The sequence below is a fragment of the Dermacentor variabilis genome, chromosome 2, assembly GCF_050947875.1.
Source record: "Dermacentor variabilis isolate Ectoservices chromosome 2, ASM5094787v1, whole genome shotgun sequence".
Taxonomy (NCBI): domain Eukaryota; kingdom Metazoa; phylum Arthropoda; class Arachnida; order Ixodida; family Ixodidae; genus Dermacentor; species Dermacentor variabilis.
Genome location: NC_134569.1, coordinates 112,812,255 through 112,839,490, shown reverse-complemented (window position 1 = coordinate 112,839,490; position 27,236 = coordinate 112,812,255). Strand labels below are relative to the sequence as shown.

At 43.5% G+C, this 27,236-nt stretch overlaps 1 protein-coding gene across 1 annotated transcript in view; it reads left to right on the top strand.

Moving 5' to 3' along the window:
* The first annotated feature begins 1,773 nt into the window (after positions 1 to 1,773).
* Positions 1,774 to 27,236, top strand: part of cert (ceramide transfer protein) — a 47,678-nt gene continuing 22,215 nt past the window's right edge. Inside the window, exons 1-6 of the mRNA XM_075681784.1 lie at positions 1,774 to 2,165; positions 7,670 to 7,786; positions 10,193 to 10,382; positions 11,461 to 11,562; positions 21,239 to 21,420; positions 24,978 to 25,076. Coding sequence (XP_075537899.1) covers positions 1,938 to 2,165; positions 7,670 to 7,786; positions 10,193 to 10,382; positions 11,461 to 11,562; positions 21,239 to 21,420; positions 24,978 to 25,076 — 918 coding nt within the window. The 5' untranslated portion in view covers positions 1,774 to 1,937. The remainder of the gene's footprint in view (positions 2,166 to 7,669; positions 7,787 to 10,192; positions 10,383 to 11,460; positions 11,563 to 21,238; positions 21,421 to 24,977; positions 25,077 to 27,236) is intronic.

Sequence of the window (27,236 nt, the reverse complement as noted above, 5' to 3'; positions counted from 1 at the left end):
TAAAAAGTGCGGGCGATTCATCAATGAAAACGCATTGTGAGCCCCTCTTTGGTGATGCATATATCTTTAGAAAAGTTTGTACTGTTAGGATATGAAATCGCATGAGAAGTCAGGCGCACTTCTTGATATAAGATACCATTAGCGACAAATTTAGGAAGCCCAATTTAGGAAACGGAATGCCTCTCGTTCTAAGAGAACCGGAGGCCGAATTTTGTATGCAGGTTCGCCAGAAAACAAGGCGCAGCCAAACTCTATTATCAGGCGAACATACACGCAATATATCATAATGAGGGCATGCCGACGCAACCCTAATCGATTGCTGCTGACTCTATGCAGCATACCTACTGCGCGTGATCGCTTTGAGGTAATATTCTCTATATGGGGACTCCAATTAAGCTTTTCGGTGTACATTATACCCAAATACTGAGGTGAATTCACCTGTGGGATACTCTCTTGTCGATAAGGAATCGAAATTTGCGCAGTTACACGCTGAGGGAAAGTTAGGATGGCACCTTTTCTGATACTAAGAGAGAGGTTAACTCCATCAAGCCACATTTCTAGGCGGCTCATATAAGACTGTAGAGTTTGATACAAAGCATGTAAATCTACCGATGCAGCAAAAAAATGCAATGTCGTCAGCGTATAAGTATACAGATGCACATCCTGTTGCAAAGGTATAGTACTCGGTGAAACATTAAACAGATATGGCCATATGACTGATCCTTGTGGTAGACCTCTTGACTGTTGGTACGTTAATGAAGACAATCCACGCTGACAGCAGTAAAATTCCCTGACGTTGAAAAATTCATAAACCCACGCGACAAAATAATTTGGCAGACCTGAATTCTGAAGCGTGTTCAATACATGTCCTACACTTCCATACTTCCAAAGCAACTAAGGCTGCATATTTTTTCTGACATCGAGCTAATTAAATACGATTTTCCAGGTCGACATGGGCACACCATATCGAGCACCCGCGCCTGAAGCCAATTTCGCGTCGGCTCAAAATAACGTTCTCTGTCAACCAATTTTCTATGCGGTCGTGTAAGATTCTTCCGATGACTTTTACTAGGTTAAAAGATATTGGCCTAATGTTATCTAGGACATAACCGGAGCCTTGCTTTCTTAATACTTAATACTGTTATTACATTTACAACTCTCAATTCCGAAGGAATCCACGAATCTTTAATGGACCCTCCGTGGTTGCTCAGTGGCTATGGTGTTGGGCTGCTGAGCACGAGGTCGCGGGATCGAATCCCGGCCACGGCGGCCGCATTTCGATGGGGGCGAAATGCGAAAACACCCGTGTGCTTAGATTTAGGCGCACGTTAAAGAACCCCTGGTGGGTCAAGAGTCCTCCACTACGGCGTGCCTCATAATCAGAAAGTGGTTTTGGCACGTAAAACCCCAAATATTATTATTAATCTTTAATGGCATGGTTTACCATGTTAAGTAATGCGTGCGGCGATATCTTAAAGTTTTTATTATTACCGTAGTAAAGTCATTGGGGACTGGCGCTGAATCAGGCAGCTGGCTTAGTACATCTTTCAGTTCCGAAACTGTAACTTCTTCTCTTTTCTTCTGCAAGTGAAAACACTAAAGCGGTGATTTGTCTTAACATATGCTACAGTCTGAAGTTGTCTGAACCGGTCTGACCACCATGTGACGCTTCAAAATTTGCCGCCAAAACGGCCCTATTTCTCGTCGTCCACAGCCTTGAATCGCAAAACAGTCTAGCAACCATGGAAGCCAATTTTGCTTGTTGCTTTTTGCTTTACTCAAAATCTAAGATGGCGAGAGATACAGGCGTTTTGAGTGTGCGAGGCATGTAAGGCAAGACAGAGACAGACGTCTCGCTGCGGAGACACTGTTTGGATTGGCTTTCAACGCCGTCGCCCTCGCTGCCACCGCGGGACTGACCTCATCAAACATTCAACATGATGGACGACCACAGCATTAATTTAAGCGATGACGAGGAGGATTTTGAGCACCCGACCAGTCCCCACGAACTGCAAGGAACTTTGTGCAAATGGACTAATTATATCCACGGCTGGCAGGACAGATTCATCGTGCTCAAGGATGGCACCCTGTCCTACTACAAGTCGGAGAATGACACGGCTTTTGGGTGTCGTGGCGCGATCAGCATTTACAAGGCTACGGTAAAGGTGAGTTGCAGCAAGTTTAGGCCTAATTGCCCCTGATTTCCTTCCGCTTCGTCGCTGCTGCAGTACGGATAGGTCTTCATTCGTTCTCATTTTGTGGGCAGAAATGCCGCGGCACGGAAGTTAACGCCGCTGCGGATGTGGTTATCGGGTTCTGTTCCGTACGGTTGGCGACGCCCTTTCACGCTTCAGCCGCTTGTTTTCAAAGCAAGCAGGCTGTTCTCGGGGAGGTGCCGCTGGCGTTTACACCTAATCTAATTTTAACACCTTCAAGACGCTTCTCGGATGCGCTATGCGCGCATTCGGAGCGTGTTTCGCCGGTAGCATGGAAATCGGGATGCGCGGTGAATCACTGCGTCGTTGAGGCCAAACGCTGGCGGAGGCATCGCCTGCAACGTCGGCGCGTTGACGTGTTTACATTATCGGCTCAGCAAGTGCAACAGGCACAATTCTCGTGACGGGCGTGTCTCGTGGACAGGCACGCTTAGCTTTGTCGTGCTTTTGCGCGTCTCGAAAGGCGCATCGCGGGCAACGAGCTTCCGAGGCGCGTGAGTGTTGCGCGGTAAGCGTCATTTTGCTTGGCAACGCCCCCCTCTCATCGCTGCTGTGTCGCTTGACAAGCTGCAGCGGTGGAAACCCAGTGGGCGGACGTCGTACGTCTTCTGTTTTCCTTTCTTTGCCGGGATCGGTGCCCTTCTTAGAGGAAAGAAGGCTCAGGCTAGAAGCCGCGACGAATAACTGCAGAGGACGTCATCGTCTCGGAAATTCGCCAGCGGGAAAAACGAAAATAAAGCGAAGCAGCAGTAGCTTTATATCCCACCCGCGTCTCTGACAGACGGCACTGCGAAACTAGAAACGTTCAGCGTATGCTGACCGCGACAGGCGTTTTTTTTTCTTGTTTATGCTTTTTTTTTTTTCTGAGCAGGGCCAATCGCACAACAAGCCGTGTGCAAGGCCGTCCTTGCACACGGCTTGTTTTTTTGGTAATACAGACACTGAGTCGCGCCTCAGTAAAGATGACACAAACAAAACTTAGATGCGTCAGTTTTTTTTCCCCTCTTCAGGAGAAAGAAAATGTCGTGTGAACATTCTTCTTTTTATATTTTTTTCTCGGTTTAACTTTCATCAGATGCCCACTCACAGTTTTCACTTAGTGATAACTACGTGATTGTTGATTGTCATGGCTCCTAGTGCAGTATCTAAACTTCTTCCTGTATCACACTTGCAAAATCTTGCCTGTTAACTCAGTGTGGCTCAGTGTGGCTGAAGGAAGGCCACTGTTTTTTTGTGTACAGCCTTTATTCGAATATGTCAATTCATGCCAATTTGCGAGCTCCCTTTCTGTGGCTTCTTGTGTGGATAATTGAGCATGAGGTGTGAACCTTGAAGTGTGCCAATGAAGTGTGCATTGTATAGCAGAGTTCATCTCCTTGCCTCTTAAGAAGCATCAGCATGATGTCAAAGGCACTGCAAACGTGTTCATAAGGTTTTTGATAAGCTTGGATGTGAACTGTCAATAATGCATCAGCATAGTTCAGAATGGGCTAGATGCTTAAGGACCATCAACACACTATCATTTGGTTGCATGTCAGCACCTTAGCATGCAACTCATATTACAGATAAGAAACATTGGATCAGTTTTGCCATAATTTTGTAAGCGGGTCGCTAAATTGAGACAAAAAGGTAGCTACATTTCTACCAAATTTTGCTGCAAGGTCGCTGAAGTTGTCGCCAAAGCTGTTGAGTGCATTTTAGGTAACATAGGCATATTGGGAAAACTATAATATATGCTGGCATGGCGTAAACTATTTACTGAAATGCCTTGTGTTTGTCTAGGGTTCATGTGAGCGGGGAATAAACAGTCAGTGTAACAGCAGTCTGTAGTGGGCTTTTACTATTTTACCGGCATAACAATGCACAATGATGATAGCTGAAACACTGTGTTTACCCTCAGATTGTGAGGTTCTAAATGCAGCACGATTCAAAAGAACACCAGCAATGTCATTTTCCTAACATGCAAAGGCACTTGGTCCACATTATCCTGGAAAATTTTCTAGTTCTTGGCACTCCTGAAAGGATAGCAAATTCTTCATGATGGACAAGGTCACATGCTAACACGGCGGTGGCAATTATGTTACCTTTATGCTAGTAAAATACTGTGCTTCCACTTTGTCTACCTCTCTTTGCAATTCTGATTTGTCCAAACCAATGGGATAAGGAAGGACGTAGTGTGTTCAGGCTCGCGTGAACGAGCCTAGCTGCTCCTATGTGTACAGTGCTCACGGATTGAAATAGGACACGGAGCATTTTGTACAACCCTACATATGTGCAAAGTACGCGAGAGCACAATGTCATGTCGTTAGGAATTTGGTCACCAAAGGTGATGAGGGCTCCGATGTGTGTGTACGCGCCAGAATTACGTCGATGTGACACGAACTGCAGCCGCTTGAAGTGAAAGTATGCGCATTACTTAGCCCTAAATTGACGCGTTTCATTCCGTGAGCACTGTACACCTTTCTACAGTTGATTTATCTTACCATTCACCTGCTGCATTCTGAATCTTGCAATAAAATTTGTCAATGTCCACCGATCAAACATATTTGGTGAAAGTGTAAAACACAGTGTTACGATTCATTCAAATTGGTTTTGTAAAAAAATAAAACATACATTTTGTGAGCACACTGTGAATCCTGTAAAGGCAGCCTTCATGGTCACAGAGCCTGTGCGTCATACAGCCAATTATGGCCCTCTCAAATGTAACTTTTGAATAATAAAGTATGTGATAAAAAGCTATTTTTTAAGCAAGTTTCCTAACCTCGTGGGCTCGGAAATATTGCTGATTGTTCTGTCACATTGCTAAAAAGGTTGCCATTCACTAAATTGAAAAATTTGTGGCTAACTCTAGCTACAAAATTAATAAAATTGCAACATTTCAAATTCAGCTGCAAATTTCAAAGTGAGCATATTGCCATTGAGGCCACTGCAGATGCCCTTAAAAATTATAAGTATGCATCCACATTCTCGCATTAGGTGCTTAGCAGAACTCTTTTTAACCCTTTATTGACGAATGTTGCCCACAGGTAGCATACAAGAAAAATATTTTTTTCTTGCAGAGTTTTTTTACAGAATGCAAAATTTCTGGCTTAATGTCTTTGGCCAACACTGAATGACATGCAGCAAGCATGTCTGGACGAGGCAGAAGTTTGGCATGCTACTCACTTTCTTTTGAAAGCATGGTCAGAGGAGACAGGCTAATGCAAGATCTCCGGCAGCAGTGGTGCCAAACATGTGATGCAAAGCAAATGAAATATACACTTATAGTTCACATGATGAGAGCTATTCATAAAAATTTCAAATGAAGCCATATGTGGCTTGGGTGACCATTTCCAGTTTTCTGGCTAGGGGTTTCCCTCAGTGCTGAAAAAGTTTCCACAAAATATTTTTTTTTCACTGATTATGCTTATTCTCTGTGTTTTGCACATTTAGATAGAAATTGAACATTTCTTTTTACATTTATTTATATATGCCATTATTAAACATTAAAATTGAATTATGTGCCCTGAATTGTGCATCCTGTAGAGTAGGTTTTCTAGGAACATAAGAAGGTGCAATCTTGAACATTGCTCTTGATACAGAAAAGAATAAAAGTAAGTTGGGTCCATACTGAAATCGCCATTAATGAACAGTTCTTCACTAAACTCATAAAACATGGATAAGGGTGACTTAGTCATATGTGGTGTTATTGTGGCAGACTTTTTCAAACCCAGCAGAGAAGTTAATAGCCTTGATATTCTTGAAGATCAGTCTTGGTATTGATGGAAGTGTACAGCCTTAATCATTGCCAAATACGACTGGTGAACAATTCTCATTATTGCAAAGCATTTTTGTAATATATGCATTAGGTACAACACGTAACATACTGCCTCGTAGTAACAGTAGCAGACAAAGACCTACACTTGTTACTGTGTGCACATATTGAAGTCATGGGCAAAATAATCTAGGTGATTGGTTTTGAAACTCTCGCAATGAAGGTTTCAATTCCTGTAATGCCTGGAAAGCGTCTTTCTGCTGCTTGGGAACAACTGTGGACATGCAGGACATGTCCAAGGTAGAGATTGCTCAAGGGCTAACGAATTTGCTTGGAGTGCCTACTGAAAGGCAGAAACTCTGCACCCAAAGAGGGCTTAGTGAAAGCTGAACATTTCGAATTTCCTCCGTGCACTTTATCTCTGGGGCACCGTCAAACCTCCATTCCCACCACCTGCTAATGCAAGTGTTCTGCTGTGATGTGCGCATCGTGGCACACACTGTTGAGTAACTACATATGATCTGGCATGCCAGGGTACCTTGATTTTGAACTTAGGATGTTGACGGGTTGCACAGCAGGAACAAAGAACAAAAGAGTATTGCTATGACGTAGAGCTTTGATGGGCTGTCGCATTTCTATGGGAGCCTGTGGGGGCTAGGCAGATGTAGGGAGCAAAGAGGGGCGATTTGTTTCCCCAAAGGCACATCACTTTTGTTGTCACTCAGCTGTTGACTGCTTAGAAACCTTTGTCATGTGTTGGTGCATGGTAATTGCTACAGTATAAATGACCTCTAATGTCATGTTCACACTGTTTGCTTTGCAAATTCTGCTTTTAAGTTTTTGGCTAAGCTCAGCCTTTGGACACCTGGCAGCTGCTGTATGTGTCAAATATTTTCACTCAGTACCCCTGGCATGCACTTTGGTGCAGCTTCATTCGCAGCGCTGAGCAGCAGCACGTGGCACAACATGGAAATGTGCAGTCTGGGTTTGTGTTTGGCATGTATTGCAATGGGGTTAGCCATGCAAGCCATGTTGTGGACTGTCACATGACAGAGGTAGTCAAAAAACGTTCTTGACCATTACCGTATTCTCGTAGTGCCTCAAGTGATTGCCACATTCACCAGGCAGTTCGGACACCCGCCTGGGGCATAACTGTTTATGTGCAAAGGATGCGCAAGGCACCAGTGATGTCCTTTGGGCATCACTGTGCATTGGACATTACCTCTTCCCTTCTTTGTGTAGTTAAACAAGTTAATGTAGAAGTTTCATCAACATAAGCATGTACATTGAAAGAGGAAGGGGTGGTTATAAAGGCTAACGCTTGTCAAATGCACAAGTGCACTTGTCAAATGCACTTGCACTAAATCTGCACTTTGACTTCTTTGGACAGCATATGAATCTGTCACATAGGATATATAAAGGAATGTCTGATCATTAAAAGAATGGAATGAGTTGGCTATACTGAGTACACAAAATGCATAAACTTGCATTTGTAATTGGCACTACTTTGCATGTAAGAAGTGCTGTGATTCCTTGAGGCTGGACAATAGCTCAAATAATGATACTTTGTAAGCAGCTTTCATAGATTAAATGTATATTTACTAACTGCGCCAGTAAAAAACATATTGTAGTTTAAAAGAACACTTTTTATCAGTAAAAGTTTGTGCTTTACAGAGCTTTGTGGATTTATTTTATGCAGCCACACGAGTTTGACGAGTGCCGCTTTGACGTCAGCGTTAATGACTGCGTGTGGTACCTCCGAGCTGATGGACCAGAGGAGAGGAATCGATGGGTCGAAGCTTTGGATGCATATAAGGTAGGTCAACGTACATTATAACAGTTTTTAGCCACATGATTGACTTGCAGTCCTGTTAACAAACCAAAATGTTGTTTTTGATTGTCGTTTGCTTCTACCGATTAGATAAGGCCTTGGTTTCGTGCAATCACCAGTTTTTTCTGCATTGGTACTTCAGCGAAATCTGGTACTCAGTCTTTTCTGTCATTTAATGTTTCATGAGTTCATGAAAACGTTCTTATTGTGCAGACACTTCATACCCCGAGGTCACAACTTTTAATCTGCGAACTTAAATTGTTGCCTTCTGAAAGAACCCCCAAGAAGCTGCTTGTTTCAAAGCTGATGTATCATGTCATGCACATGTCAAAGTCAATCAAATCGGGGCTAACCAGTATGTGTTTTTTTTTTCTGCTTTTTGAACCTCGTATGATGTAACCACGACTCCGGCTTGTGCACTCACTTTGGGGGCCATATGTGTTGCTGTGCAGAATCATGCTCTCAAGTTACTGCTCGTAACAATTGTTCTACTTTATACACACACACACACACACACACACACACACACACACACACACACACACACACACACACACACACACACACACACACACACACACACACACACACACACACACACACACACACACACACACACACACACACACACACACACACACTTTCCCATTTGTGCTTCATTTGCCCATGCCAATACATCAGTACATATGCAGGACATGAATAATTGGAGATCTTTGATAAAGGCCCTTTTTGTGATGATCATGGGGGTCATTAAGACTACCACATTCGAACCTGGTTACAATGAACAAGTTTATGCACTAAAAGTTCTTTGCTATATACCTTAATTTGCCTTTAACAACATTAAACGGGTTCTTGTGATGCATTCTTTGTATGTGGATTTCTTATCTTTAGGGGATAAATGAAGCAAGGAGGCAATCCATATATTTATAATAAAACTGTGTAATAGGCGCTAACTTTTTCCTGTGTTTTGAATTGTTTCTCGGTGTCGCTAGGAATGACATTCTCGATGCATTATATTTTGCATACCTGCTCCAGTCTGCTTCCCTCAGTGTTCGCACTGTACCGGCACAGCACATACATTGCAGAAAGCATACACGAAAAAAAAAAAAAATGAACTAAAAAATGATGAGCCATTCCACTCTGTGAAGGTGAATGACCAGTGAAGCTGTGTAGCACATCACAAAGAGGCGGCACAGAATTTTGAACAAAGGTACAAACACATTTATGGTTCTAATCGGCGGTCATCTTGACAAAAGGTACGCATGCACATTTATATTTATACATTCGCATTCATTCATGTGATGTTACACATTCATTATACACATTAGTTATGTACATTCGTGTTTTCGTTTCATGATATACTGAGGCACAGAATTTGAGACCGAAATCGCCACACTGACTGTTAGTGGGCCAGTGCCGTCAGGGCATTCGCAGAGGGAGGGGCAGTATGGGAACGCTAGCATGACGAGTGCCATCGGAGCCAGCTGTGGAAGAAGACCAACGAAAAATGCGCGAGCAGTGGCACGAGCGCATTCGCGCAAGCCACTGCTCCGGATGCTGAAGTCAAAATTGATGCTAGTTGTAGGACTTCCACTAAGCAGGCGTTGGCTTCAAAACTAATTTCACAATTTCAACCTGTAACTTAAAGGGAACAATTAAAAAAGTTCATTAGTGAATATTTTCAATTATAGCTACCTGGATATTACTATTTACCATGCAAGTAAAATCACCATCTTCAGATATCTCATTAAACAGACCGAAGTGTGCTTTCAAATCAACTTAAAAAATATCACTAACTGAAAAAATAGATGAAACACTGTGGCCTATGCCTGAATTTCAGCTTTGTTTACAGCTTCATGACAGAAATACAATCAGGAAAGTGGGACAATAAAGCACAGACAGGACTAGGTGTGCTGCCTGCTCTTGTCTCATTTCTCGCATATTTTTTCTTCAAGAACCAGCCTATACAAAAACAGATATTTGCACCTTGCCATGGTCTTTAGGTCGCATATGGGCGCCTGACTGGACAAAAGCAAACGTTATGTGGACGCTTCCGGACATGTTTGAAAATGCTCTTACAATGCAGCTAGAGGCTTTGTCACCTGCAGGGACATGATAGTCCTCAGCAACAATTTAATATTCTTTTCTGAATTCTTTTTTATATCTTATTAGTTGTCATAGGTGAGCTGTAAACCACAGTGCAGCTAATGCTTTTCTTGCATTGCTAAATCTTTTGTTCACGTGGCAACACTGCCCACGTGATCACTGGTGGTGCTCAACCTCAATAGAGAATAAATCACATCATCCTGGTTCGTTATATATTTGGGCTAGGCAGCACTCATAGGCTACTTGCAGGGAATTGTATACATTTTCCTCTGTCTGCACATCCAGGTTGACTCTGCATATGGGAGCGAGAACAGCCTACGACGCCATGGCTCGGCACTCTCCCTCGGCTCAACAAGTGTGTCCTCATTGAAGAAAGGCCGGGGTCTCCGAGAGAAGCTGCTTGAGATGGAGACATTTCGAGACATTCTGTGCCGTCAAGTTGACACACTTCAGGCCTACTTTGATGCCTGTGCAGGTAAGTTACACCGCATCTTTTTCGCCTTCTCTCGCTATTTTGCCCAAATGTTCGCTGGTACTTCCATGTGCAGACCTCATGCAGAAGCATGTCCACCCGTTGAATCAAGAGGGACTGCTGAAGCAGCTCATATTTACTTGAAATATGTGAAACCGTGGGCATATTGTGTCAGCACCCAGTGAAAGGATTAGATAGCTTGACTCTTGCTACCCGTTCTGCTCAGACTAGACATACAGCTCTTCAGCAGGAAGGCTGATGTGTGTCCACACAACCCTCGTGCCAGCAGTGGAAGATGGTATGCTGCCCTGGCTCTGGCAGAGCCCATTGAGAAGCCGCTAAGCTTCATTGTTTTTGCATCCAAACGCACTGTAGATCTTTGGAGGCCTTCTAACGCTCCATGTGTTCTAATGCTCCATTGATACTTGGATAGCACAACAGCACTCGCATGCCCCAAGTGTCCGTACAATTGCTATCTCAATAAAAAGCACTAAAGAGCTCAGTGCCTAATGTCCAGACTCCTAATTCTTGCATTGAAAGTAAGAATTCGTTATAATGAACAAAGACCAACTCACCCAATTACTGACTTTTTTAATAATGGACGAGTCATTTTTGTCATAATAGTAATGTCATTTTTTGCATACTTCTATTCACCACATTTCCAAGTTGAGCATAAAATGACGTGTAGTAATTGGCACTTTCAGTGGTTGGCAAAAAATTGCCAACGCATTTGACACCGGCTACTGCAGTGTTTTCCGACTTTGAGCTATTTCCTAGCATTGCGAAAGAGTGACCAGGGGTTATTAGCCTTTGGTGATAGTGGCTGCACGCATCCTGTCACTTTTGTTGACGATTATGTGTAACTAGAAAAGCGATGCCAGTTGGGCCAGGAATATGCACGCTGCTGCCATTTGTGTCATTGATTGGCATAAAATCTAAGGAAATTCTTTCTTAGTGGTGGAATTGTGTAGTATTACTCTGTCATTAGTTGCCGAAGGAACGTGCCTTTCAGAGATGCTGTAGTGCGAGGAGAGCAAATATGTCTGGAACACTGAAGTGCCCTCAAATGCTTTTGGTGCAGCCGAAGAACAGAATGGCCATGATGGTAGTCCGACAATGAAGGATGGAATAGGTGAAGACACAGCATCAAAAACGCTCGAGATCTTGGCATCTCGGTTCAAAGGTAAGCTTCTTTGGTATTTCCATGGAATGAAGTGTGCTGTAGCGACTTAATATGCAAGTAAGGAAATTCTCAGCTTCTGCACTGTTTTCTAGCGCTGGGGCTGCCAGAAATGTATTGTAGGTGGAGGTTGCCATGCTTGGCGAGTCGCAGCTTCGGTGAACTGTTGGAAGTGCAATTTTACAGAAATAGCTCATTATACTGCATTTCTTCTCTATTCTTTTTTTTTTCTCCCTTCTTTTGGGAATATGAAAATACAGCAACCTGTACAACATTTGTTGCAAGCTGTAAAGAACCATTGCCCCAGCCAGGACAAAAATCTGGTTCTGCAACGTAAGAGAAGAGCATTCTACCATGAAGGCTAACCCTGCAACTTTGATGGTATTATATGTTGACATGGTTGGGTGCAACATCATCTCTGAAATGTTTAGCGTGGCATGTTGCTCTGCGCCAAGCATATAGGAGGCTTAAGCTTGCAAGTCATGCTGCACTTGCTATATGTTACTGCTATAGTACTACACATATCTTGTGTGTGTTGCATAAATCTTTTTGGATGGTTTAGGCTCGCAAAGGAGCTTTTCTACAGTTTGTAAAACTTTCGAAGAAAAATGAAGACAGTTTGCAAAAGGTTTAGAAAGATTATGTGGCACGACCAGCTTTTCACTGTCTGAAATGTATTCTCAATTTTTGTGCAAATGTGAAGAGAGATTTTAAGATTGAACATTGATGTCATGACACTGAAGCTATATTTTGCTATGTTAACATTTAGCTTCTTTGCTGTTTCATAATTTCTTCTGTTTAGTGGTGCACTTCACCCATGTAATAATTTGTCTCAAATATAGCAGTCCACCTTTGCATGTAGTTTACATGATCTTGCTTTGCATATTTAATACTTTGTGAGCATACCTGATGGATAGAAGCTTGCTTTGTCCTTCTATACTAAAGGGGATACTAAAGCTGATACTGAATCTGGATTGTTAGATTACCCATCTCAATATCTCTTAACTCTTGGCGATGTTCCGGTGACAGATTATCACGGCTGGATGGGCTACCCTAATTGCCCATGACATTCTGTTCATTGCTTGTGAACAGACTAACAGGCTTGCTGCATCACCAATCAGCTGGATAGGCTGGATAGGCATGCTGTTTGGTTGCTATTGCCCATCCAAAGAGGCCTACATAGAAAGTGTGCCACACTACTATAAGAACTGTAGTCCCTGTAATATGCTCCCACAAGAGTAGAGTAGTGCGGCTGTTTTCTATGTAACACCACGAGCCATCAAGTACATGTATATGCAACTTCAACCTTGAGCAGAGAAGTCTATACAGCAGGTTCACCTATACTACAACAAATTTGTATTTGCGTTTGCGGTACCATTTTGAGTCTTAAATTCAGGCTGGTGCACTGCTGCGCTAAATTAAAATTGCTTATGTGTTGTGTTGTTATTGGGTCCACATACATAAATGTATCGCCCTGATATAAAGTTCTTCCTTCGTGTTGGAATTTAGCACAGATATTACCATTGAGAAGATCTTTGGTTTAAAATTTGTTTGCTGGCAGTATTTGAGTGTTACATTGGAATTAAGAGCAAATATGCATTGTTAACTATAGAACAGCTGATGAAAATGCTGATGTCCTCTTTGAGCACAAAGCAGTAGTATGCCATCGTTTGGTGTACAAATACACAGCTTTTTCTGTGTCACTTAACTGTGTAGCACATTTTCTACACTTGCGTTTCAGCATATACTGTTTTTAAGGTGTGAGTGTTTATGTGCGCAGCCAATCAGCAGGATCTGTGTCTTATTGTAATAGTGACAAAGAAAGAACGGCGTGGAGGAGTATTGGGGCACTTCTTAACCTGGTACCTACATTAACCTTGTACCTGCATTAATGCATTAAACATGCATTAAGGGGCATTCCTACATAGCACTGAACCTCAATATACCAAGCTTTTGCACAGGTCTGCCTTCTAATGGAAAATATAATAAAGTAAACTTATAAAATGTGTAATGAAGTGGGGAGATGCAGTAGTACCAGTAAGTTCCTCCTGTAGGAAAATTCGTAGGAAAATGTAGCCTTTTCTTTTAGGCTTGTATTTTTTTAATGTTGAAGTTGAATGAAGACACATTTCGTGAAGTTGCATAGCCGTTATTTTAGATCATGTAGCCGTTGATTACATGCACACATTCACACTTTCACGGATGACTGTACATTTGCACAGTTGTGGTCGCTGTGGTAGACGGTCAGAGGCTCTGCCATCGTAACATGATGCAGCCTGCTTGCAAACGTAAGATCAATGCAGGAACGATGTTGTGTCATGGATCTGTGTAGCGTGTTCAGTTTCAGTGTGTAGCGATCTAGCATGAAATTCTCCATCCATTTGCCGTGCTCTTTTGCCACATTGATGTTATTCACTGCACACGAGGATCGGCATACTATGTGACCTTAAAGGGCCCCTCACCATCTGGCCATATTGGCCATATTGTCTGGCCATATTGTGCTGACAAGCACAGAGCATACAATGCATGCTAATGATCGTGTTTGTGAAGTATTACTTATCTACGCGCCACGGAAAGGCCTGAAATTTCAATCTGAACGCTGTTTTCGCTTTCCTTCGCGGCGACCGCGCTTCAAACCGGACGGTGACGTACACATGTCCCTGCGCCTACGTACTCGTGTTCGCGGTGTGACGTCAATCATAGTGACATGTGACTTCGAGAATTATTCAAGCCAACACCTGTGATTTGTGTGGTCTGTTCCTTGAATTGACGAATTGAAGTTTAGAGAAATAATAAAACACACAAACAGAATGTCTGCGTGTATTTTTGTTTTGCTTCGCACCAAAGCAAGAGAGATGTACTTCTGCTTCGTCTGCTTGTTCCCACGGTAGTGCAGTCACGTGCGCAGGTACCGAAACTATGCCATTTTCTACCGTGTTCCAGTGCGTGATCATGCTCTGCGATCCACTTGTCTGCCTCAGTATTCGTGTAGCATGGAATTAGGGCGCTAGTCATGTGTCCTCGTGCACAGCGCGCAAAATCGTGCGCTGCGCAATACGAGACAATCACAACAGCTCGTGCTTGACGCCGTCAGCGGAAGTGCACAGCAACCGGGAAAAAAAAGAAAAGAAAGAAAGAAAGACAGGGCCCGTGACGTATGCATCATGTGATCCTCGAGGTCTGGTATGGGAGAAAGCAGGGAAGGAATTTTGCTTGTGGAGGCTAGACGGGGCAAGTGGAAGAGTCTTGCATGATAGTGGAGCTCGCGTGCTGAAATTATGGGTTCACGGCACTGAAATATTTCTATCTCGGCTATTAATGAGCCGATTTGAAAAATTCTTGTGGCAGAATGCTCCCTAGAAGACACGTAACAACTTCCAGCATATAACCAAAATTTGCTATGGGGCTTGATGAGGGGCCCTTTAAGGTCTTCATCATTTCTGCTAGAAACGTTTCCGCATCACAACTAGACGTGTTCGATCTGATGTACACGCTGACGATCGCAATACCAGTAGGCATCTCGACTGCACAAGCGTTTCCCGCACGGCCGTTGCCGATACATGAGATCGGGCTTACGGGCTCAATCGCACTCACGGTTACATTCGCGTATGGCAGCCTCTTCTTCTGCCATGCGCTGCACCAACGGCCTACCCATGGTGATGGCCGGGAATGCATTGCGTGACACGCATAATGCAATGCAGATATATACAGTTCGTCTGGGTAGCATGGCGTTCAACCATCTTTCTTTAAGAAAGGCGCTTTGATTTTTTTTTTTTCTATACTCTAAGACGAGCCAGTGGTCACGCACACTTGCTGTCTCCGATGAGCAGGGAAGCTCAGTTAATCGCGACTAAGGTAGTGTTGTGCCTAGCTGATGCAACTTGCGCTTCCAGTGAACTTCGTGCGCATGCGCTACTCTTGCTGAGCTCGTCGCTTCGCACTGTCATCAGACACTGACCGGCTGGCCAGTTGATGCTGGCACGGTACTGCGAAGGTAAACTGTAGTGTTCTGCACAGATGTGCAAGTTGGCTTTCCTGCAGTGCACTTTTGCACTCACGGTTGAATCAGTGAGACATAGAAAGCTCCAGTTTAAACATACAAAAACTGGAGCTGCTCTGGCCATGACGCACCGTAAACAACAGAAAGCCACCGTGCCGCGTTGGTGATGGCAATGCAACATGCTTTTATGGAGGAGCACCCAAGCTTCGAGGAAACGTCTTGAGTCATATTGGTTAGGAAAATGGTGTGCGTACAAATAACATACACGTAATAATTTTATTTGTATAGTATTTCTAATTATTCATTTTCTACAAAGTTTTGTGAAAATAGCTCCAGTGTACAACACTAGTTACAAAATAAAGTAGCAGTTGTGAGGTCAAATGCCCGTAGGGCGCAATGAGGCGTTCGGGTGACACACGCTTGACAACGAACAATTGCACACCATTTGGTCATCCTCTCTCGAGGCTTTTGGATCGTCAGCTGTAGCATGTCGCAGCTGACAAAGAAAGGCAAGTTCTTGTTGCTAGAAGAGAGGGCTCGAGTTATTGCCCAGGCTGAAGCTGGAAGGAAAAAAATCAGTCATCGCAGAAAAATTTGGAATTCTGGCGAGCTCTCTTTCAACAGTATTGAAGAGCAAGGATGCTATAGCCAAATTGCTAGCTTCAGGGTCCTCGGCGAAGCACAAGAAAGTGACTCAGCTGGTGCACGAGGCCTTGGACAAGGCAGTTTACACCCGGTTCGTGGAGACGTGGGCCAAGAAAATCACCCTTAGCGGTGATATTGTCCGGCAAAAGGTGCTGGATTATGCCTGCATGCTAGGAATAGATGACTTTAAGGAACTCGTAGGTTCGCTGAACAGATTCAAGTCACGCCACAGCATCATTGGCAAAGTTTTGTGTGGTGAAGCCACTTTGGCAGATAGTTACGAGGTCACTGCGTGGATGTCAGCCAGCCTCGCAGGCATCTTGAAAGACTATGCAACATCGAATATTTATAATGCCGATGAGACCGGGCTCTTCTACGAGATGCTGCCCACCAGGACCCTGGATTTTAGGAGGCTGCGCTGCCACGAAGGCAGGCGCAGCAAGAAGAGAATAACTGTGCTCCTGTGTGCTTATATGGGTGGTTCTGTCAAGCGGCCACTTTTAAAAGTGCCAAACCATGCTGCTTCAAATGAAATCGGAGCCTTCCCATGAAGTATGTGGCTAACACTCAGGCGTGGATGACCCGGGCTATTTTCGGAGAGTGGGTCGAAGCCTTCGACCAGGACATGGTCAGGCAAGGCTGAAAGGTTTGTGTACCTTTAGGCAATTGTTGCGCCCACATCATAGAGGACGGCGAGCCGGAAAATGTGCAGTGAAAGTTTTTCCCACCGAACTACACCTCTACGATTCAACCCCTCGACCAAGGGATCATCCAGAGCATCAAGCGGGCCTACCGTGAGCGCCTTATTCAAAGGCTGCTTCTGAATACGCAGTTGGGCCACAAAAAAAGTGAGCATCTTTAGGACGCTCCAAATGATTGCCGCTTTGTGCTGTGGTGGCTGCCGAGACTTCGGACTCTGAGAACGAAAGTAGCGATGGAGATGGGTCGTAGTCTGATGAAGTCGCAGCTGCGTTGGCAGCCCTGCAGGAAAGTGGAGTTGTGTCTGCTGATGTGCATCCCAATGAGTACATCCAAGCCAATTCGGGCATGGTGGTGCACGAAGAATTGACACACCAAGAAATTCTGAAGAGTGTCCGGGAAGACCGTGCTTCGTTGGGTGAAGGTGAAACAGCCGTGCAACGTGAGCCCGGGCCACCGACTACCATATTTACTTGATTCTAATGCGACCGCGATTGTAATGTACGTCCATTTTCCATGCCCCCCCCCCCCCCCCCCCGAAGAAAGAAGAAAGAAAGAACGTCCGCGATTACTGCGCGCACCCGTTTGCTGTGACCTGCAGAAAAAAAAAAGTCCCTAGCAGTACTGTGCACCTCATTCTTTCATACAGAAATACAGCTTTCTCTCATGTTGAAAAACTAAGATTTACTCCCAATACACTAAAGTTGCAATAAAGAGAAAAAGTCGCAGTTTCGCCCGAAAGGTGAAGCATCGATTGCTATAGCAAATTAGTAGACAGCTATGTGAAAAGTAAGGATAGTAGCTTTATCGGCTGTAGAAACGTCTAAACATTCGTTTAATAACTAAATTAACAAGCATGGTGCCACCTGCACACAAGCAAATACGAACACGTCTCACTCAGTGACCCTTGAAACTCTTGTCAAAACGCTGGAGTGAGGAAGGGCTGTAGCTGGAGTGAGCGAATTGACCTTTGTGCGGCTTCTCACTTCAGCGTGAACTAAGCGACAAGAATGCAGCACGGTACACCTAGATGTGTAGACTCTGTCTCCATCACAGATCAGTTTCAATATAGGGGCTGCATGGCTGCGCCACACGCATCAGCTACCGGAGTAGAATGTCTCTTCTCTTTGCGCCAGTCCCGCACGCAAGTTTCGGGGACTCCGAACGCCTGCGATGCTGCCCGATTTCCGTCCATCTCCGCACACATGATCACTTTCCTTTTAATTGCGGCATCGCATGTGTTCACAGTTGGCACTTCCATGCTGACAGAGCAAACGCAGAAAATGGGAATACGGGTGGCGTACTAACCTAAGTACAAGTACTACAGCACATGGAGGAAGCTACGGCAGCTAGGCTTGAAGCATGTACAAAGCAGCCATTTTGAAATGCCGATCGCAATAGAGTAACGCAGATTTAGGGTCATACTAAATTATAATGCGCACACAGTTTTCTTACCCATTTTATCGGCAAAAAGGTTTGCGTTAGATTCCAGTAAATGTGTAAATCGAAGATCATGGATGCATTCGATACAATCCCCAGCGTTGCATCGATCCCCAAGACAGCAATGAGGCAATTGCTCTGCTGCAGCATGCGAGAGTGTTGTTGTGTCATCGCTTGGCAAAAAGCGCAAACAAGCTAAGCTGACCGGTTTTTGTAATTCAAGCTTGCTTTTTAGTGAGTCACGTATCACCTATGTGTTTGATAAATCACAACAACGAATTTCCGTGACGAAATTTTTCGCGCGCCTCGATGCGAGACTTGCTCATTCGTGCTTTCTTGGGGTGGGGTATAATTTTGTGTGCCACTTGCTGCTCTGCCTTTTCGATTCTGGGTCGTACTCGAACATCCAGGATTCGTCTCCAGTTATGACAGAGTTAAGAAAGTGTGGCTCATTTTGTATCGAATCCGACAATTCTTGACAGCGCAAAACTCTAAGTTCTTTCTGATCTTCCCTCAACACTTTTGGCGCAAGCTTTGTGCAGACCTTGTGCATTTGCAGATCCTCGGTCACTATCCTTTGTACTGCAAATGTGCACATGTGTAGGGCTTCAGCAGTTTGCTGGATGCTCAATTGACGGTTGGAACGCAGAACTTCGCGCACACGATCCACGTTTCCGTTGGTTCTGGTCATTGTTGGGCGTCCAGAATGGGGTTCGTTGGCGACCTCCTCCTCCCTGCCCTCCTTGAACGCTGAACGCCTTGTGCCACCTCCTGGACTGTGACCTTGAAATGCAGTCATCCTTGAAGGCCTCTTGAAGCATCTGGAATGTTTCGGCTGCATTCTTTCCAAGCTTGACGCGAAATTTGATAGCGTATCACTGTTCAAGCGAATGCTCCATCGCGCTGTGATTTCCGCTCACACTGCTCGGAGTAAACTGGCGACCGACTGCATTGACAGGGCAGAACCCTCGCCACATTTCCCGACCGGTTTTACCGCACTGCCATGGATAGTCACGTCATAATAAAATCATGTGCATTACTTCCAAAATGGATTCTGTATTTATGGCCAAAGGTACACCGCTGATGGCTCCGTAAGTGCATAAGATTCACACTTGGCGCAGTGCATAAATTGTAGTATACATTTTGTGGTCTTGCACTTCTGCTTTTAATCAAAGCCTGCATTCAGCACCGAGTCTTGCATTGCACATCAGTACATCAGTACGACTGACCTGCACCGATTTTCCAGGTCTTTAATTACTTTGTAACACTTAGCCGTGCACTTACATGCTATGGTAGATATATTGCGGCAGCTCCTTGCTGCCAGTTTAGCTGCGAAAGCACATAAATTCTTATTTCACTCTTTCACCTGTCATATAACATACTTCCGTGGAATTTCAGAAGTTTAGGTATATCTCATGATTTAGTTTTTTGTTCTTATCTATCTCTATGTGTAAAGTCATAAGAGATATGTAAAGTTCTACATGCTCCTGTTAGATTTGTTAGTTTTTAGTTTATACAATTTTATTCTGGAAATTGGTAGTATAATGAGTGTTTAGGGTGACTATTAACTTTTTTATATGTTTCCTGTGAACTTGTGCATATTGACATCTCTAATTTTGACCAATGGTTGCCTGCAATTCGCATATCTTTCTCCATTGGACCCTTTACTAGCTGCTGGCTATGGGTCCAAACAGTGTTTTGCATACATTCTGTCATGCAACAAAGAATGATAAAAGAAAGAAAAGAAATATTTTATAGACTTTGAAATGGTCTTAACTTATTATGAACTGTTCTGTTATTATGTGCAGTTTTCGCTATAAAATCTTGATAGCTGAAAGTCATCAGCCAGGACTGCAGATCAGTTTAGGAACCCCTTATCTTCCCTACAAGGCTGTTGCAAGAGGGCTGTATATCAGGCGGTGAATCAGTCCAAATGATAGTGTATTGTTGGCACAGCAAGCAGGGGGTGGGAGCCTTGTCAGTGCTCTTTCTTGATATTTTATTGTTTTGAACGAAAATAACTTTGATATGTTATCTTCTAGCCAGCACAAGACAGAGCATTTCATTTTTCTTCATCAATTTATGTGAGACTTGGCAAATATTTGCATGGCATTCTGACCTGCTTGTCATCATTTTTGTAGCTTATGGCAGAGGGCATTATGTGTGACATAAGATAATCGGTAAGGATGTTACAATGAAGCAGGTATTAGAACAGCAGGTTGTAGTGCCTATTGTCCTTCAACCCATTACAGTGTGTCGTGCAATGGTGATATACCGAGAAATGCTTTATGTTAACCTCTATGTTAAATATGAGAACCACACTAAAAAGAAAAAGAAGAGTATAAAGACATATCAATACATTCTGATTTCAAACGCAAACCATCTCTCTTAAGAAACTTTTTTCTGAGCTTTAGACAAAAATCTTACTTATTCAGGACTCTGAAAATTTTTCTCTCTTGTCATAACAAATTATTCTGATCAAAAACTTTGACTGTAACTTTATTGTACTGTCAGATATGTTCATCTCTCTTCTGCATAGGCCACCTCAGCATGCAATTTGCAGCTGAAGACACGTCAGGAATTTCTTTCAGCTTATAAGTATTTTTGTTGCCCATTTAGCTTTTTTTATGTGTGCTATGTTATTGTCACATAGTAATACCTAAGACAGCCAGGAACAGTTGTTACATTACTAGAAAGAATGCAGTTATCTATAATTTGGGACCCTGCAATATACTTTTGGTCCAACTGAAACAAAACTGAAACTTGTCTCATTATGTTTGCCTGAGAGCTTGCTAAAGCTGGTTTATTTGACGTTGGGAAGTATTTCCACGCAGTGAAATCTCTCCTACATCACTCATGATTGAAATGATGCCGCACGGTGATGTTTGTATCCAGAGAGTGGTGACCGGTGTCGCGAGCGACGATCACCCGCGGCCCCGGGAATGCTCCCGCCTGTCGACTTCCGCGGTGAAGCCATCACATTCAAGGCCACCACTGCAGGTATCCTAGCTACTCTATCACACTGCATTGACCTGATGGCGCAACGTGAAGAAGCTTGGAGACGGAAACTGGAGCGGGTGAGCACTGTTCAACCCACTCATCTCTCTAGCGTGCAATAGTACAGTGTGTGTTCCAAACCGTAAGAGCTTTAAGAGCTTGGGATCTTATAAGAAACAAATTATTTTTTGCAGCGATGGCAACCGTTTTCAAATTTAAGGGTGTAGTAGGTAATTCTCAGTAAACCACCACTTTGTTCACCTAGATTTCAGAGTGTGGGTGAAGTTCTGAGGCAGTTTAGCTTTTCGTAAATTCTCTGCTTCAAAAACTTTTGTGAACAGCTGCACACTTTTCAGGCACTCAATGTCTGTTTTGGTAACTTAGCAGGAAAGTTGCCTTGGTGACAACTTTCCATCTTTGGAGTCTTGGCAACATTCGCCAGTAAATTGTCCTGGTGAAATTTGTCAAGGTACTTTGGCTAAGTTCAGTGCCCCCCCCCCTCCCCGATTTCGTCCAGAGACATGCACCTCCTTTTGTTGCTACTTCTAAAGATGTACTGAGGAGCTTATTAGTGAGCCATCTGGTTACATCTGCTTTCCTAGTCAAAGCATAATGTTAGGTTCCGATACGATTTTGGAAATTGATGTACTGAAACCTACAGTTTAAAGGGACATTAAAGGAAAATAGTAAGTTGAGCTAGATTGATAGATTATTCATCTAAACGTCTATCATAGTCTTTCGTGTGCCGTTACATCAGTTCAGTGTGTTAGCAATTGCTGCCGAAGGTCCTACTGCTGCTCCTCAATTTGAACTACTTGAGCTGAAACGGACTAGTTGACATTGATCTCCATGTGACTGCCCTCTATGCTGCTCTCTCTGAACCAGCCAGCGCTGACGTCACAAGCGAGATACCGTTGTCCACAACTGGTGGGCCACTACGATTTCCAACTTTTGTCTTTTTTTTTCACTTACAAAACCTCTGTTCTCGCTAGGACTGACATTCTTTTTTACAGAAGCCTAATCTTTTAATCTGGCTCAACTTAATATTTTCCTTTAGTGTCCCTTTAAAGAAGAGTGAGGAAGTGATCCAGGAACAATTAAAACATAAAAACAGAACCCGAAACAAGTCACCGCCATCTTATCACAAAATTGCTTTTCTCTATAAAGTACAGTGTTTTTTCCGGCGACTTGGTGACTTTGTCCACAAACGTCACCAACAGTGTTCAGCATGTTGCAGCTCAAGTTGTGTACTTCAATGCTGGAATGAAATGCGAGTGAGAGGAAACAGAGCAGAACTCCTTGCACCTGATAACTTGAAATTGTTATGTTTGGTCTAAATTCTCCTTGGCACCAGAACTGTGTGTTTGTTGATGAATTACACATGCACTGGCCTCTAAGGGGAGGAAAATGTGCCTCATTGTTTTCTTGCGTTCACGCTATGTTTTGATATGGCAGCGTACGCATTTTAAAGCATTAGTCCTTGCTATTCTGTTGTCTTTCGAACGTGTTAATAATGATGAATTGGCACTGCATTATAAAGAAATGTTAGAGGCTTAAATTCCCTCGCGATGAGCCAGAAGCATATAGGTTACCATTTTGATGTATTTTGTTGCTTATTGATTTATGTAAATACAGTCTTTGGCAGCTTCATTAGGTCTTATTTACATTAGCAGCTTAGCATTGTCTTCCTAGCATCACCACAGAATTGTTTAAATTGTTAACACGTGTTGCAGTGCATGTTCTGGTAGACTACATTACAGTACACAGCCTCCCTGCTCCATACTATAACGAAATGAAAGAAAATTGTATGTGTACAGTTTTAAAGCTAAGCAGCGTGTTCATGCGTGCGTGCTTGTGTTGTGCCCTCTTTATTCATAAGAGCATCGCCTTGGCATTCTGCGTAATGTGCGTTGCCACTGTTGTCCTGCCATGTAGTAGCTCGAAATTCCACTGTAGCCTCCTGTTTGCAACAGTTTGGAGGTCTTCTCTCACTTTGTTCTGAGCTGTCAACATGTCCCAAGGGGCAGGCTCACTCTGTTATCTTAGTTGACCTCTCGGGTTTCGTGGCTTGTGGAGAGGGGAGTGGGCCCTGTCCTCTCTGCCTGATATGCAACCTTGGCTGGCAGCCCAGCCAGGCAAGCGATCTGATCTTTGCCGGTTGGTGGCAGATGGCACCGCGGTGCTGCCGCGCTCGCTTCTCCACCCAGCTGACAAAATTCTGTTCCTGCTTGTGCATTTGCCAGATTGGCTGCTACCCGCAAGATGAAGAGGTTTGCTGCAATGCTCGTGTTCATCTTTTCTTTTCTCATTCTTTCGCTCTGCTTGGTGTGATTAATGTTTTTTGCTGCTTGCGTTCTCATCGTGTGTGCTAAGTTGTGTCTTATTACCTGGACAGATGACACAATCTACATTCTTTTTCTATTTTTTTTTCAAATGGCATCTGTTCAGGCAGAGAGGCTCTCTCTGCCTGTACGCATCTTCATTTGTTTTGCCTCTCATTATCAAGTAGTGACTGATTCCTTACTGTTGAAATTGGTACTGTTGTACTTTTTAATGAGTACTGTATGTAGTAGTGATTGGGCATTTGCATGGGCTTTAAGGCACATGCACGTGGTTGCTTCTTGTGTGGGACATTGGCTTTGGAGATCGATGGAAAAAAAAAGTGCTTCCTTACATATTTTTTGTTTGTTTAGACAAAGTGTAAAAATCGAAGGCCTTCAAGTATACCTATCTCGTTTCTGAAATTTGGTGAAGAGAAGAATATCCAGCCATTGACAGGGCTGCAAGGGTTCTTTTCTTGAAGGAGCATTTACCTTTTGCTCTAAAAATCTTTGTCTATAAAATTTAGTCCATAGTACATGGTACGTAGTTGCACAGATAAGATGAAAGTCATTGGTAATTCTAGGACATGTGGCTGCACATATTCAGCTGCATAGCTTGCTTGAAATTTAGGCTGGCATTAGTAGAGTGAATAACTTAAACAAGCCTCAGTGTTTCTGTACATAAACAGCTGCTCGTTTGAGATTTCATACATGCAACAGTGAAGTGCCCTACTAACATTCATTATAGCTGCAGGCATCTTTTTAAGGCTTCTGAACATTCGTTCGGTAAAAGCTCAAGAAAATTATTTTTACAGCTTTCATTCTGTGTTTTCATGGCATGGATATACAAGAATTGGAGTCGTACATTCATCTGTATAGCAGACATGCGCTGAAATTTGTTTGTGTCACATTTTGGCACATCCAGATTGGCTGAACAGTAGAGCAGTCTGCGCATGGGGCATACTGGCAGACGGAGGCATCAAATTTTATTGGTGTGCCTCACTCCCACTTGTTGCTTTCAGACCGGCCAGTTGATGCATTGATTATAATGTGAATCGCACAAGTTGCAACTCTGTGTCAGTAGTTACTGGGGTACATAATCCAACGTAATTTTTTTTTCGTTAAAAAGAAAAAGAATCTGTTTTGCAGGTGTTTAGCTTGTTGAGTTTGTCATAATAGGACACAGTGTTGGGCTTTCCTGTTCTGGTAGCTGTGCCAAAGTTGCAGCGAAGCGCTGCATGTTAGAGTGACGTGGGGAGACTTCAAAAGGAGTTCAGGCGTCATCTAAGGAACTGTGGACTGCGCTGTGAATGCAGGAGGTGGACAAGCGCAAGAAGATGGAGGAGGCCTACAAACAAGCCATGTCCGAGGCCAGGTCGCAGCCTCCAGCTGTTCTTGGAGGCCCCGATTATGAGGTGAGCAGCACTTCAATCATTCATATATTGGTTCGTGTCAATACGAAGCACCCTTGTAGTCCAGACTTCGGCTGTAGTGCCATTAGGAGTCGGTAGAAATCTTGGTGGGGTAGAAGCATAGGTCAGCACACTCACTCACTCAGCACACCAACTCGCACTTGCTCTGCACTGATTTCACATACGTGGGAGAGAGTGCACGTAAGTGACAAAAGGTGTGACTGGAGGTGGGTATGAACTGGAACTAGTGCCGGGGAGTTTGAGTGAACGCGGGAATTGACAGCAGTGAGTGCTGGCCAGCGTGAGTATGAACGAAAGTTAATGACAGTAAGTTTGAGCCGGTGTGAGTCACTGTCAGCAGGTGTGAGCTGAGGCAAGTAGGAACTTGTTAAGGGCTGGCGGGTTTGGATTGGCACAAGTGTTGAGCATTATCTGGTAACCAGTGTGAGTGAAAGTGAGTATATAAACACGGTGCAAGTGGGCGTCGATAAGCATGTATGGGCGTGAGTGAGTGTTGACGAGCATGGGAAGACGTGAGTGAGTTTATAGCCTGAAAAAATATTGATTACTTTGTTTAACGCAAAACAACGGACACAAGAAAGACGACAGGACAAGGCGCTGTTTTGCGCTAAACAATGTAATTATGGATTGGCACCAACTAGCCCGCCAACGCATTTTGCTGAAATATTAGTGAGTATGAGGGACTATCCACTTATTGTGCCGACCTGCAGGCAGGAGTGTGTATAGTCATCGGCAAGTATGAGAGAGATCATCAAATTCATTTATGCGCAGTGACATGCCATCCAACATTTATACAATTTTATGGTAAATTCCTGACATTTTGAACTTGTTTGCAATTGTCGCATTGCCACCAATAGTTCTAGGATTCTTCATTTGCGTCCAGTTTAGTGCAAAACTGATTTTAAAAGAATACAAATACGGCTCGCCTATCGGTTGCCCAGAACCTAATGTTTGAGACCTGCACTACCTTTTGAACTTGCATCTAGCAGTGCCACCAGCTGATAGAGCAAAATGTACGGCGGCACTTAAATATGTGACCGCTGTTACGTGAATATTTCATGAATAAACTTCTTGGACATTTACATTGGTGTATGGCACAGAACATTCTTGCTGCGACTAGAGAACAAGGTGTCCATTCCTACAGAATGGTGCCTTTGAATTTTTTTCACCAGTCAGCAGTTTGAGTAATAAAAGAACTTTAGTCTATTTCACCAAATTGTAGTATTTTTGGGCTTTGACTGTAGTGTTCTTAAAATTGTAAGGTTGGCAGGTCTGTGGAGATTACTTGTGATCCATGAATTAGGTTCTGTCTTGTTAAAACATGTAACAAGTAGCTTTTCTGTTGGAACATTTAGCCTGATTGAACACATTTATGTGGGGCATGTGTGTGTAGCTGTTACCACCTCTTGAAAGCAATGTGGGTGTTCATAATTTTTGAGGGGGTACATAATCCTCTTCAGGCACTATCTCTATAACAGCAAGCAGCAACAATAAGTGGCAAAATTGTAAGTAAAGAAAACAGTCATGCTTAACTCTTAACTCTAACTGCAGTGCTATCATGAACAGCATGCTTTTTTCTAAAGCACGGCAGAGGGTGACAGCCATGCCCCTTTTTGCTACAACACATGCCCATTAGTTCACAAAAAGGTCTCAAAAATCACATCGCCAGAGTGGGGAAAACTTAAGGGGATTCTAAAAGTGCAGCGCCTGGACTAACCACTGAGTGACATTAAGTGCATAAAAAATGGCTCCAATATGTCAATCTGCTATTTAAAGCTTCGATCACTGGTGATAAATCTGCATAGGCGCGGTCATGAAAGAATCAAACCGTGTTGATTATAGCTTAAAACACTTTTGGCCAAAGGTTATAAGTTATTGTGTACGAGTTCTGTCAAGAAAAAGGGGATGAATGTCTGGGTGCCTGCTGGCACGACCCTTACAAGGTTACACGATAGGATCCCTTATTCTGTTGTCGTTTTTCAGTAATGAACTGCATTGTACAAGTTTCTGAATGTGGCTAGCCACACCCTTTAGGTACAGCAGGTTTGAAATATTTGGTTCCTTTTTCATACCTGAAGTATGAAGTTGACGCCTGGAGACTGCATATTGGGCACATGAAACTTGAAAAAAATTTGATTTCTT